Source organism: Lonchura striata, chromosome 36 (genome assembly GCF_050655825.1).
Source record: "Lonchura striata isolate lonStrDom1 chromosome 36, ASM5065582v1, whole genome shotgun sequence".
In the NCBI taxonomy this organism is placed as follows: Eukaryota; Metazoa; Chordata; class Aves; order Passeriformes; family Estrildidae; genus Lonchura; species Lonchura striata.
Window position 1 is genome coordinate 655,086 of NC_140738.1, and position 13,012 is coordinate 668,097.

The 13,012-nt window shown below is 49.3% G+C and overlaps 1 protein-coding gene across 2 annotated transcripts in view; it reads right to left on the reverse strand.

Moving 5' to 3' along the window:
• MMP14 (matrix metallopeptidase 14) overlaps nt 1-13,012 on the reverse strand; it is a 33,898-nt gene that overhangs the window by 11,512 nt on the left and 9,374 nt on the right. For both annotated transcript variants that reach the window (XM_077789904.2, XM_085565473.1), the window contains exons 3-6: nt 10,854-10,976; nt 8,273-8,583; nt 2,937-3,098; nt 1,436-1,581 (exon numbers count right to left, since the gene is read on the reverse strand). In XM_077789904.2, coding sequence (XP_077646030.2) covers nt 1,436-1,581; nt 2,937-3,098; nt 8,273-8,583; nt 10,854-10,976 — 742 coding nt within the window. The remainder of the gene's footprint in view (nt 1-1,435; nt 1,582-2,936; nt 3,099-8,272; nt 8,584-10,853; nt 10,977-13,012) is intronic.

Below are 13,012 nucleotides of genomic sequence, written 5' to 3' on the forward strand. Positions count from 1 at the left end.
AAGGGGGAAATTGGGAGAAAACGGGGAAAAACGGGAAAAAAAGGTGAAAAAATGGAGAAAAATGGTGAAAAAATGACCAAAAAATGGGGGAAAATGGGGAAAAAATTGGGGGAAAATTGGGACCAAAATGGCCGCCAGAAGCAGCGCTCCTGGGGGGAAATATGAATTAAATTGGGGCGAAAAAGGGGGAAATTGGGAAAAAATGGGGGAAAACGGTGAAAAAACGAGGAAAAACAGTGAAAAAATGGCCAAAAAATGGGGGAAAATGGGGAAAAAATGGAGAAAAATGGGGAAAACGGGGAAAAAAGGGGAAAAAATGGCGAAAAATTCCCCAAAAAAATCCCCAAAAAATTCTCAAACTTCCCCAGAATTTCATAAAAATTCCCAAAATATTCCCCAAAAATCCCCTCCACAAAACCAACCTTAGAAAGGTCCTGGAAGGTCACAAAGAAAAAATCCCTAAAAATGCAGAAAATACTCAAAAAAATCCCCAAAAAAATCCCCAAAAAAATCCCCAAAAAAATCCCCAAAAAAATCCCCAAAAAATCCCCCAAAAATTCCCAAAAAAGTCCCAAAAAATTCCCAGAAATTCCCAAAATTAAAAAAAAAAAAATCCCACAAGATTCTCCCCATCAAAACACGCCTTGCAAGGTCGTGGAAGATCACCAAAAAAATCACAAAAAATACAAAAAATGCTGAAAAAAACCCCCCAAAAAATTCCCCGAAAATGCTAAAAAAAATTCCCAAAATTCCCAAAAATTTTTTTAACAATTCTCTCCATTAAAATATTCCTTGCAAGGTCCTGGAAGATCAGTAAAAAAATTTACACAAAATGCAAAAAATACACAAAAAAATACCCAAAAAAATCCCAAAAAATTCCCCGAAAAGGCTAAAAAAATTCCAAAAAATTCCCAAAAAAATCCCAAAATTTCCCAAAATTTTTTTTTTTTTAATTCTCTCCATCAAAACATGCCTTGCAAGGCCCTGGAAGATCAGTAAAAAAAAATCACAAAAAATGCAAAAAATACACAAAAAAATGCTCAAAAAAATCCCAAAAAATTCCCCGAAAATGCTAAAAAAAATTCCCGAAATTCCCAAAAATTTTTTTAACAATTCTCTCCATCAAAACATACCTTGCAAGGTCCTGGAAGATCAGTAAAAAAATCACAAAAAATGCAAAAAATGCTCAAAAAAATCCCCAAAAAAATCCCCAAAAAATCCCAAAAAAATCCCAAAAAATTCCCCGAAAATGCTAAAAAAAATTCCCAAAATTCCCCAAATTTTTTTTAACAATTCTCTCCATCAAAGCATGCCTTGCAAGGTCCTGGAAGATCACAAAAAAAAAATCACAAAAAATACAAAAAATGCTCAAAAAAATCCCCAAAAAATCCCAAAAAAATCCCAAAAAATTCCCAAAAATCCCCGGAATTCCCACCTTGAAGACGAACATCTCCCCGCGCAGCATGGCCACCGTGTCGAAGCCGCCGTCGCAGATCCGGGGCCCGTGGGGGGGGCCCGGGGGGGGGAGGGGCGGCGCCCGCGGGCTGGGGGAGGGGCGGGGGGAGGGGCCGGCCGAGGACCCTGCGAGAGAATTCCCAAAAATCCCATTTTGGGGGAAAAAATCGGCAATTTGGGCGATATTTCCTCAAATTGTCCCCGGATTGCCCAAACCGCCCCTATTTGGCACCGATTTCGCCGATTTCTCCCCAAAATTTGCCGATTTTCCCCCGATTTTCCCAATTTCTCCCCAATTTTTCCCGTTCATCCCCAATTTTGTCCATTTCTGCCCAGATTTTGCCATTTTTTCTCCCCAATTTGGCCGATTTTGCCGTGATTTTGCCGATTTCTCCCCAATTTTTCTCATTTCTCCCCAGTTTTACCAATTGCTCCCTGATCTTGCCGATTTCTCGTGGAATTTTCCACTTTCTCCCCAAATTTGCCGATTTCTCCCCAATTTTTCCCATTTCTCCCCAAATTTGCCGATTTCTCCCCAAGTTTGCCGATTTTCCCCGATTTTTCCGATTTCTCCCTGATTTTGTCATTTTTCCCCCCAATTTTGCCGTTTTCTCCCCAATTTTCCATCTCTCCTTGATTTTGCCAATTTTCCCCCAATTTTTCCGATTTCTCCCTGATTTTGTCATTTTCTCCCCAATTTTGCCGATTTTCTCCCCAAATTTGACAATTTCACCCCAATTTTGCTGATTTCCTCCCCAGTTTCACCGATTTTCCCCCAAATTTGCCAATTTTCCCCAATTTTGTGATTTCCTCCCCGATTTTGCCGATTTCTCCCCGAATTTTCCCATTTTTCCCCATTTTCCCCCCGAACTCGCTGCCCTGCCCCGGTTCTGCCAATTTCTCCCACAATTTTCCCATTTTTTCCCCGAACTTTCCCATTTTCCCCTGATTTCACCAATTTCTCCTCGAACTTTCCCATTTTTCCCCAATTTCACCCCGATTTCACCAATTTTTCCCCAAATTTTCCCATTTGTCCCCAGTTTCCCCCCAAATTTGCTGATCTCCCCCCGAATTTTCCCATTTTTCCCTGGTTTCACCCCAATTTCTCCCTGAACTTTCCCATTTTTCCCCATTTTCACCAATTTCTCCCCAATTTTCCCATTTTTCCCCATTTTCACCAATTTCTCCCCAATTTTTCCCATTTTTCCCCGTTTTCACCAATTTCTCCCCGAACTTTCCCATTTTTCCCCAATTTCCCCCATTTTCACCAATTTCTCCCCAATTTTTCCCATTTCCCCCCGTTTTCACCAATTTCTCCCCGATTTTTCCAATTTCCCCCCATTTTCACCAATTTCTCCCCGATTTTTCCAATTTCCCCCCATTTTCACCAATTTCTCCCCATTTTTTTCCCATTTTTGCCGATTTCTCCCCGATTTTTCCCATTTTTCCCCGTTTTTCCCCCGGCGGCGCCGGCGCCTCACCGTAGAGCTGCTGGATGCCGCGCCGGTCGTCGTCGGGCAGCTGGAAGTCCTCGGTGTCCATCCATTGGTAGAAGGGCGCCATGATGGCCGAGGGGTCGCTGGAATGCTCCAGGCCCAGCGCGTGGCCCAGCTCGTGCACGGCCACCAGGAAGAGGTCGTTCCCTGCCGGGCCAATGGAGACCCTCCATGGTCAAGGTTGGGTCATGGAAGGTCAAGGTTGGGTCCATGGAGACCCTTCATGGTCAAGGTTGGGTCATGGGAGGTCAAGGTTGGGTCAATGGAGACCCTCCATGGTCAAGGTTGGGTCATGGGAGGTCAAGGTTGGGTCAATGGAGACCCTTCATGGTCATGGAAGGTCAACGGAGACCCTTCATGGTCAATGGTTGGGTCATGGAAGGTCAAGGTTGGGTCCATGGAGACCCTTCATGGTCATGGAAGGTCAATGGATGCTCTTCATGGTCATGGGAGGTCAATGAAGACCCTTCATGGTCAAGGTTGGGTCCATGGAGACCCTTCATGGTCAAGGTTGGGTCAATGGAGACCCTTCATGGTCATGGGAGGTCCATGGAGACCCTTCATGGTCAAGGTTGGGTCCATGGAGACCCTTCATGGTCAAGGTTGGGTCCATGGAGACCCTTCATGGTCAAGGTTGGGTCAATGGAGACCCTTCATGGTCAATGTTGGGTCCATGGAGACCCTCCATGGTCATGGAAGGTCAATGGAGACCCTTCATGGTCAAGGTTGGGTCCATGGAGACCCTTCATGGTCAAGGTTGGGTCAATGGAGACCCTTCATGGTCAAGGTTGGGTCCATGGAGACCCTTCATGGTCATGGAAGGTCAATGGAGACCCTTCATGGTCAACATTGGGTCCATGGAAACCCTTCATGGTCATGGAAGGTCAATGGAGACCCTTCATGGTCAAGGTTGGGTCCATGGAGACCCTTCATGGTCAAGGTTGGGTCCATGGAGACCCTTCATGGTCATGGAAGGTCAATGGAGACCCTCCATGGTCAAGGTTGGGTCCATGGAGACCCTTCATGGTCAACGTTGGGTCAATGGAGACCCTTCATGGTCAAGGTTGGGTCAATGGAGACCCTTCATGGTCAAGGTTGGGTCAATGGAGTCCCTTCACGGTCATGGAAGGTCAATGGAGACCCTTCATGGTCAAGGTTGGGTCCATGGAGACCCTTCATGGTCATGGAAGGTCAATGGAGACTCTTCATGGTCAAGGTTGGGTCCATGGAGACCCTTCATGGTCATGGAAGGTCAATGGAGACTCTTCATTGTCAATGGTTGGGTCAATGGAGCCTCTTCGTTGTCAATGGTTGGGTCATGGAAGGTCAAGGTCACATTTTCCCCAATTTTCCCCAACTTTCCCCCATTTTCCCCATTTTCTCACATTTTCCGCAATTTTCTCCCATTCTTCCCCCATTTTGTCCCATTTTCCACCATTTTGTCCCATTTTCCCACCATTTTGTCCCATTTTCTCCCCATTTTCCCCCATTTCCCCCCGTCCCTCACCGCTGAGGTCGTCCCCGCGCCACGTCCAGGGCTCGGCGCCGTCGAAGTGTGTCTCGTTTTTCCCATTTCCCCCACACTTTTCCGCCATTTTGTCCCATTTTCCACCATTTTGTCCCATTTTTCCGCCATTTTGTCCCATTTTCCACCATTTTGTTCCATTTTCCGCCATTTTGTCCCATTTTCCACCATGTCCCCCCACTTTTCCACCATTTTGTCCCATTTTCCATCATTTCCCCCCATTTTTCCACCATTTTGTCCCATTTCCCACCATTTTGTCCCATTTTCCACCATTTTGCCCCATTTTCCGCCATTTTGTCCCATTTTCCCACCATTTTGTCCCATTTTCCCACCATTTTGTCCTATTTTCCGCCATTTTGTCCCATTTTCCCACCATTTTGTCCCATTTTCCCACCATTTTGTCCTATTTCCCACCATTTTGTCCCATTTTCCCACCATTTTGTCCTATTTTCCACCATTTTGTCCCATTTTCCACCATTTTGTCCCATTTTCCACCATTTTGCCCCATTTTCCGCCATTTTGTCCCATTTTCCCACCATTTTGTCCCATTTTCCACCATTTTGTCCCATTTTCCGCCATTTTGTCTCATTTTCCACCATTTTGTCCCATTTTCCGCCATTTTGTCCCATTTCCCCCCCACTTTTCCACCATTTTGTCCCATTTTCCGCCATTTTGTCCCATTTCCCCCCACTTTTCCGCCATTTTGTCCCATTTCCCGCCATTTTGTCCCATTTCCCCCCCACTTTTCCACCATTTTGTCCCATTTTCCGCCATTTTGTCCCATTTTCCCCCCACTTTTCCACCATTTTGTCCCATTTTCCACCATTTCCCCCCACTTTTCCGCCATTTTGTCCCATTTTCCGCCATTTTGTCCCATTTTCCCCCATTTTCCCCCATTTCCCCCCAAATCCCCCCGTCCCTCACCGCTGAGGTCGTCCCCGCACCGCGTCCAGGGCTCAGCGCCGTCAAAGTGCGTCTCGTTTGTCCCATTTCCACCCCACTTTTCCGCCATTTTGTCCCATTTCCCCCCACTTTTCCGCCATTTTGTCCCATTTTCCACCATTTTGTCTCATTTTCCGCCATTTTGTCTCATTTTCCGCCATTTTGTCCCATTTTCCACAATTTTGTCCCTTTTCCCCCCACTTTTCCGCCATTTTGTCTCATTTTCCACCATTTTGTCCCATTTCCCCCCACTTTTCCGCCATTTTGTCCCATTTTCCACCATTTTGTCCCATTTTCTGCCATTTTGTCTCATTTTCCGCCATTTTGTCTCATTTTCCGCCATTTTGTCCCATTTCCCCCCACTTTTCCACCATTTTGTCCCATTTTCTGCCATTTTGTCCCATTTCCCCCCCACTTTTCCGCCATTTTGTCCCATTTTCCGCCATTTTGTCCCATTTCCCCCCCACTTTTCCACCATTTTGTCCCATTTTCCACCATTTTGTCCCATTTCCCCCCACTTTTCCACCATTTTGTCCCATTTTCCGCCATTTTGTCCCATTTCCCCCCCACTTTTCCACCATTTTGTCCCATTTTCCACCATTTTGTCCCATTTTCCACCATTTTGTCCCATTTTCCCCCCACTTTTCCACCATTTTGTCCCATTTTCCACCATTTTGTCCCATTTTCCGCCATTTTGTCCCATTTCCCCCCACTTTTCTGCCATTTTGTCCCATTTTCCACCATTTCCCCCCCACTTTTCCACCATTTTTTCCCATTTTCCGCCATTTTGTCTCATTTTCCGCCATTTTGTCCCATTTTCCGCCATTTTGTCCCATTTCCCCCCCACTTTTCCGCCATTTTGTCCCATTTTCCACCATTTTGTTCCATTTCCCCCCCACTTTTCCGCCATTTTGTCCCATTTTCCACCATTTCGTCCCATTTTCTGCCATTTTGTCTCATTTTCCACCACTTTGTCCCATTTTCTGCCATTTTGTCCCATTTTTCCGCCATTTTGTCCCATTTTCCGCCATTTTGTCCCATTTCCACCCCACTTTTCCGCCATTTTGTCCCATTTTCCACTATTTCCCCCCCACTTTTCCGCCATTTTGTCCCATTTTTCACCATTTCCCCCCACTTTTCCGCCATTTTGTCCCATTTTCCGCCATTTTGTCCCATTTCCCCCCACTTTTCCGCCATTTTCTCCCATTTTCCGCCATTTTGTCTCATTTTCCACCATTTTGTCCAATTTTCCCGCCATTTTGTCCAATTTTCCCGCCATTTTGTCCCATTTTCCGCCATTTTGTCCCATTTTCCGCCATTTTGTCCCATTTCCCCCCACTTTTCCGCCATTTTGTCCCATTTTCCACCATTTTCCCCCCATTTTCCCCCATTTCCCCCCATTTCCCCCCAAATCCCCCCGTCCCTCACCGCTGAGGTCGTCCCCGCGCCGCGTCCAGGGCTCGGCGCCGTCGAAGTGCGTCTCGTTTGTCCCATTTCCACCCCACTTTTCCGCCATTTTGTCCCATTTCCCCCCACTTTTCCGCCATTTTGTCCCATTTTCCACCATTTTGTCTCATTTTCCGCCATTTTGTCTCATTTTCCGCCATTTTGTCCCATTTTCCACAATTTTGTCCCTTTTCCCCCCCACTTTTCCGCCATTTTGTCTCATTTTCCACCATTTTGTCCCATTTCCCCCCACTTTTCCGCCATTTTGTCCCATTTTCCACCATTTTGTCCCATTTTCTGCCATTTTGTCTCATTTTCCGCCATTTTGTCTCATTTTCCGCCATTTTGTCCCATTTCCCCCCACTTTTCCACCATTTTGTCCCATTTTCTGCCATTTTGTCCCATTTCCCCCCCACTTTTCCGCCATTTTGTCCCATTTTCCGCCATTTTGTCCCATTTCCCCCCCACTTTTCCACCATTTTGTCCCATTTTCCACCATTTTGTCCCATTTCCCCCCACTTTTCCACCATTTTGTCCCATTTTCCGCCATTTTGTCCCATTTCCCCCCCACTTTTCCACCATTTTGTCCCATTTTCCACCATTTTGTCCCATTTTCCACCATTTTGTCCCATTTTCCCCCCACTTTTCCACCATTTTGTCCCATTTTCCACCATTTTGTCCCATTTTCCGCCATTTTGTCCCATTTCCCCCCACTTTTCTGCCATTTTGTCCCATTTTCCACCATTTCCCCCCCACTTTTCCACCATTTTTTCCCATTTTCCGCCATTTTGTCTCATTTTCCGCCATTTTGTCCCATTTCCCCCCCACTTTTCCGCCATTTTGTCCCATTTTCCACCATTTTGTCCCATTTCCCCCCCACTTTTCCGCCATTTTGTCCCATTTTCCACCATTTCGTCCCATTTTCTGCCATTTTGTCTCATTTTCCACCACTTTGTCCCATTTTCTGCCATTTTGTCCCATTTTTCCGCCATTTTGTCCCATTTTCCGCCATTTTGTCCCATTTCCACCCCACTTTTCCGCCATTTTGTCCCATTTTCCACTATTTCCCCCCCACTTTTCCGCCATTTTGTCCCATTTTTCACCATTTCCCCCCACTTTTCCGCCATTTTGTCCCATTTTCCGCCATTTTGTCCCATTTCCCCCCACTTTTCCGCCATTTTCTCCCATTTTCCGCCATTTTGTCTCATTTTCCACCATTTTGTCCAATTTTCCCGCCATTTTGTCCAATTTTCCCGCCATTTTGTCCCATTTTCCGCCATTTTGTCCCATTTTCCGCCATTTTGTCCCATTTCCCCCCACTTTTCCGCCATTTTGTCCCATTTCCCCCCATTTTCCCCCCATTTCCCCCCATTTCCCCCCATTTTCCCCCATTTCCCCCATCCCTCACCGCTGAGGTCGTCCCCGCGCCGCGTCCAGGGCTCGGCGCCGTCGAAGTGCGTGTCGCCGCCGATGTGCGGCCCGGGGAAGTAGGCGTGCGCCAGGAATCCGCCGGGCCCGTCGAAGGGCGCCGCGTCGCCGTGGAAGCCCTCGGCGAACAGCACCATGATGTCGGCGCCGGGCGCGGCGCCGGCGCGGATCCGCCCGTACGGCACCTCGCGGAAGCGCAGCGCCGGCGCGGCCGCCGCCCACACCTGGAAGGCGCGGCGGATGGCGGCGCGCGTGCCCGCCTCGCCCACCTTGGGCGTGTAGTTCTGGATGCTGCGGGGAGGGGGCGCCGCCCGTCATCTCAGGTGGGGCGCGGGTGTGCCCGGGTAACCCCTGGGTAACGCCCAGGTGTGCCCCAGGTGTGCCCAGGTAACCCCCAGGTGTGCCCCAGGTGTGCCCAGGTGTGTCCCAGGTGTGTCCTGGTAATGCCCAGGTGTGCCCAGGTAACCCCCAGGTGTGCCCAGGTGTGTCCTGGTAATGCCCAGGTGTGCCCAGGTAACCCCCAGGTAACTCCAGGTGTGCCCAGGTGTGTCCCAAATGTGCCCAGGTAACCCCAGGTGTGTCCCAGGTGTGTCCCAGGTGTGCCCAGGTGTGTCCTGGTAACACCCAGGTGTGCCCAGGTAACCCCCAGGTGTGCCCAGGTGTGTCCTGGTAATGCCCAGGTGTGCCCAGGTAACCCCCAGGTAACTCCAGGTGTGCCCAGGTGTGCCCCAAATGTGCCCAGGTAACCCCAGGTGTGCCCAGGTGTGTCCCAAATGTGCCCCAGGTGTGCCCAGGTGTGTCCTGGTAACGCCCAGGTGTGCCCAGGTAACCCCCAGGTAACTCCAGGTGTGCCCAGGTGTGTCCCAAATGTGCCCCAGGTGTGCCCCAGGTGTGTCCTGGTAATGCGCAGGTGTGTCCCAGGTGTGTCCTGGTAACACCCAGGCGTGCCCAGGTAACCCCCAGGTGTGCCCAGGTGTGTCCTGGTAACGCCCAGGTGTGCCCAGGTAACCCCCAGGTGTGCCCAGGTGTGCCCAGGTGTGCCCCAAATGTGCCCAGGTAACCCCAGGTGTGCCCAGGTGTGTCCCAAATGTGCCCCAGGTGTGCCCAGGTGTGTCCTGGTGTGTCCAGGTAACGCCCAGGTGTGCCCAGGTAACCCCAGGTGTGCCCAGGTGTGTCCCAAATGTGCCCCAGGTGTGCCCCAGGTGTGTCCTGGTAATGCCCAGGTGTGCCCCAGGTGTGTCCCAGCTGTGTCCTGGTAACGCCCAGGTGTGCCCAGGTGTGCCCAGGTGTGCCCCAAATGTGCCCCAGGTGTACCCCAGGTGTGCCCAGGTGTGTCCTGGTAACGCCCAGGTGTGCCCAGGTAACCCCCAGGTGTGCCCAGGTGTGCCCAGGTGTGCCAAGGCAAGCTCCAGGTATGCCCCAGGTGTGCCCAGGTGTGTCACTGTAACCCCAGGTGTGCCCAGGTGTGCCCAGCTGTGCCCAAACCCCCCAAAATCCCCATTTTTCACCCAAAATCCCCATTTTTCACCCCAAAATCCCCATTTTTCACCCAAATTTCACCGGGTTTTTTTCGTTTTCCCCCTCCCAGCTGTGCCCAGGTGTGCCCAGGTGTGGTTACCTGTGCCACGTGTGCCAGCTGTGCCAGCTGTGCCCAAGCCCCCCAAATCCCCATTTTTCACCCAAAATCCCCGTTTTTCACCCCAAAATCCCCATTTTTCACCCAAATTTCACCGGGTTTTTTTAATTTTCCCCCTCCCAGCTGTGCCCAGGTGTGCCCAGGTGTGCCCAGGTGTGGTTACCTGTGCCAGCCGTGCCAGCTCTGCCCAGCTGTGCCCAAACCCCCCAAAATCCCCATTTTTCACCCCAAAATCCCCATTTTTCACCCCAAAATCCCCGTTTTTCACCCAAATTTCACCGGATTTTTTTTGTTTTCCCCCTCCCAGCTGTGCCCAGCTGTGCCCAGGTGTGCCCAGGTGTGCCCAGGTGTGGTTACCTGTGCCACCCGTGCCAGCTGTGCCAGCTGTGCCCAAACCCCCCAAAATCCCCATTTTTCACCCAAAATCCCCATTTTTCACCCCAAAATCCCCGTTTTTCACCCAAATTTCACCGGGTTTTTTTCGTTTTCCCCCTCCCAGGTGTGCCCAGGTGTGCCCAGGTGTGCCCAGGTGTGCCCAGGTGTGGTTACCTGTGCCAGGTGTGCCCAGGTGTGCCCACCTGTGCCCAAACCCCCCAAAATCCCCATTTTTCACCCCAAAATCCCCATTTTCCACCCAAATTTCACCGGGTTTTTTGCATTTTCCCCCTCCCAGGTGTGCCCAGGTGTGCCCAGGTGTGCCCAGGTGTGCCCAGGTGTGCCATTACCTGTGCCAGCTGTGCCAGCTGTGCCAGCTGTGCCCAAACCCCCTAAAATCCCCATTTTTCACCCAGAATACCCATTTTTCACACAAAATCCCCATTTTTCACCCAAATTTCACCGGGTTTTTTTTGTTTTCCCCCTCCCAGGTGTGCCCAGGTGTGCCCAGCTGTGCCCAGGTGTGCCCAGGTGTGCCAGCTGTGGTTACCTGTAGGTGATCTCGGGCTGCTCCCAGCGCAGCCCCTGCAGGGCGAAGCGGCGCCGCCGCACCTGCGCCTTCACCTGGGGCCCGAATTTATCGGGGACGCCGCACCTGGGCCGGAGCATGGCCCTGGAACCAGTACGGACCAGTATGGACCAGTACGGACCAGTACGGACCAGTATGGACCGGTATGGACCGGTATGGACCAGTACGGACCAGTACGGACCAGTACGGACCAGTACGGACCGGTACGGACCGGTATGGACTGGTATGGACTGGTATGGACCAGTACGGACCAGTACGGACCAGTATAAACCAGTATGGACCAGTACGGACCAGTATGGACTGGTATGGACTGGTATGGACCGGTATGGACCAGTACGGACCAGTATGGACCAGTACGGACCAGTATGGACCAGTACGGACCAGTACGGACCGGTATGGACCAGTATGGACCAGTATGGACCAGTACGGACCAGTATGGACCGGTATGGACTGGTATGGACCAGTACGGACCAGTATAAACCAGTATGGGACACTATAAACCAGTACGGACCAGTATGGACCGGTACGGACCAGTATGGACCAGTACGGACCAGTACGGACCAGTACGAACCAGTATGGACTGGTATGGACCGGTATGGACCAGTATGGACCAGTACGGACCGGTATGGACCAGTATGGACCAGTGTGGACCAGTATGGACCAGTGTGGACCAGTATGGACCAGTACGGACCAGTATGGACCAGTACGGACCAGTATGGACCAGTACGGACCAGTATGGACCAGTACGGACCGGTACGGACCAGTATGGACCAGTATGGACCAGTACGGACCAGTATGGACCAGTACGGACCAGTATGGGACACTATAAACCAGTACGGACCAGTATGGACCAGTACGGACCGGTATGAACCAGTATGGACCAGTATGGACCAGTATGGACCAGTATGGACCAGTATGGACCAGTATAAACCAGTATGGACCAGTATGGACCAGTATGGACCGGTATGGACCAGTATAAACCAGTATAAACCAGTCTGGAATCCGCGCCTGAGAAAATCCCAAATTTTGGTGCCCAAACCCCCCCGAAAAATCCCAAAATTTCCCCAAAAATCCAAAATCCCCCGAAATTCAAAAAATCCTCAAATCTCCAAAAACCCCGAAATTCCCAAAATGTCCAAAAATTCCCAAAATTCAAATAAAGCCCCAAAAAAATCCAAACTTCCCAAATTCAAAAAAATCCAAAAAATCCCCAAAATCCCCCCAAAAATCCCCAAAAAATCCCCCAAAAATTCAAAAATCCAAAAGAAATCCAAAAATCCGCAAAAATTCCCAAAAATCTGCAAAAATTCCAAAAACTCCCAAAAAATCCCCAAAAAATCCCCAAAAAATCCCCAAAAATCCCAAAAATCCCCAAAATTCAAAAAATCCCCAAAATCCCCCCAAAAATCCCCAAAAAATCCCCCAAAATTCAAAAATCCAAAAGAAATCCAAAAATCCGCAAAAATTCCCAAAAATCTGCAAAAATTCCAAAAACTCCCCAAAAAATCCCCAAAAAATCCCCCAAAAATCCCAAAAATCCCAAAAATTCAAAAAATCCCCAAAAGTCCCCCAAAAATCCCCAATATTCCAAAAATCCCCAAAAAATCCCCAAAAAATCCACAAAAATCCCCAAAATTGCAAAAATCCAAAAAAAGTCCCCAAAATTCCAAAAATCCCCAAAAAAATTTAAAAAAAAATCCCAAATTCTCCCCAAAACCCAACGGTGACCCCAAAAATGGCCATTTCTGATTCCATGGGACCCAAAATCCCCGTTTTTCACCCCAAAACCCAACGGTGATTTAAAAATGGCCATTTCTGGTTCCCGATGACCCAAAATCCCCGTTTTTTGACCCAAAACTCAACAGTGACCCCAAAAATGGCCATTTTTGATTCCAAATGACCCAAAATTGCAGTTTTTCACCCCAAAACCCAATAATGACCCAAAAATGGCCATTTTTGGCTCCTGTTGACCCAAAATCTTTGTTTTTGGCCCCAAAACCCAATATTGGCCCCAAAAACTGACATTTCTGGTTCCAAATGACCCAAAATCGCCATTTTTCCCCCCAAAACCCAACCACGACCCAAACCCGGCCATTTCTGGTTCCCAATGACCCAAAATC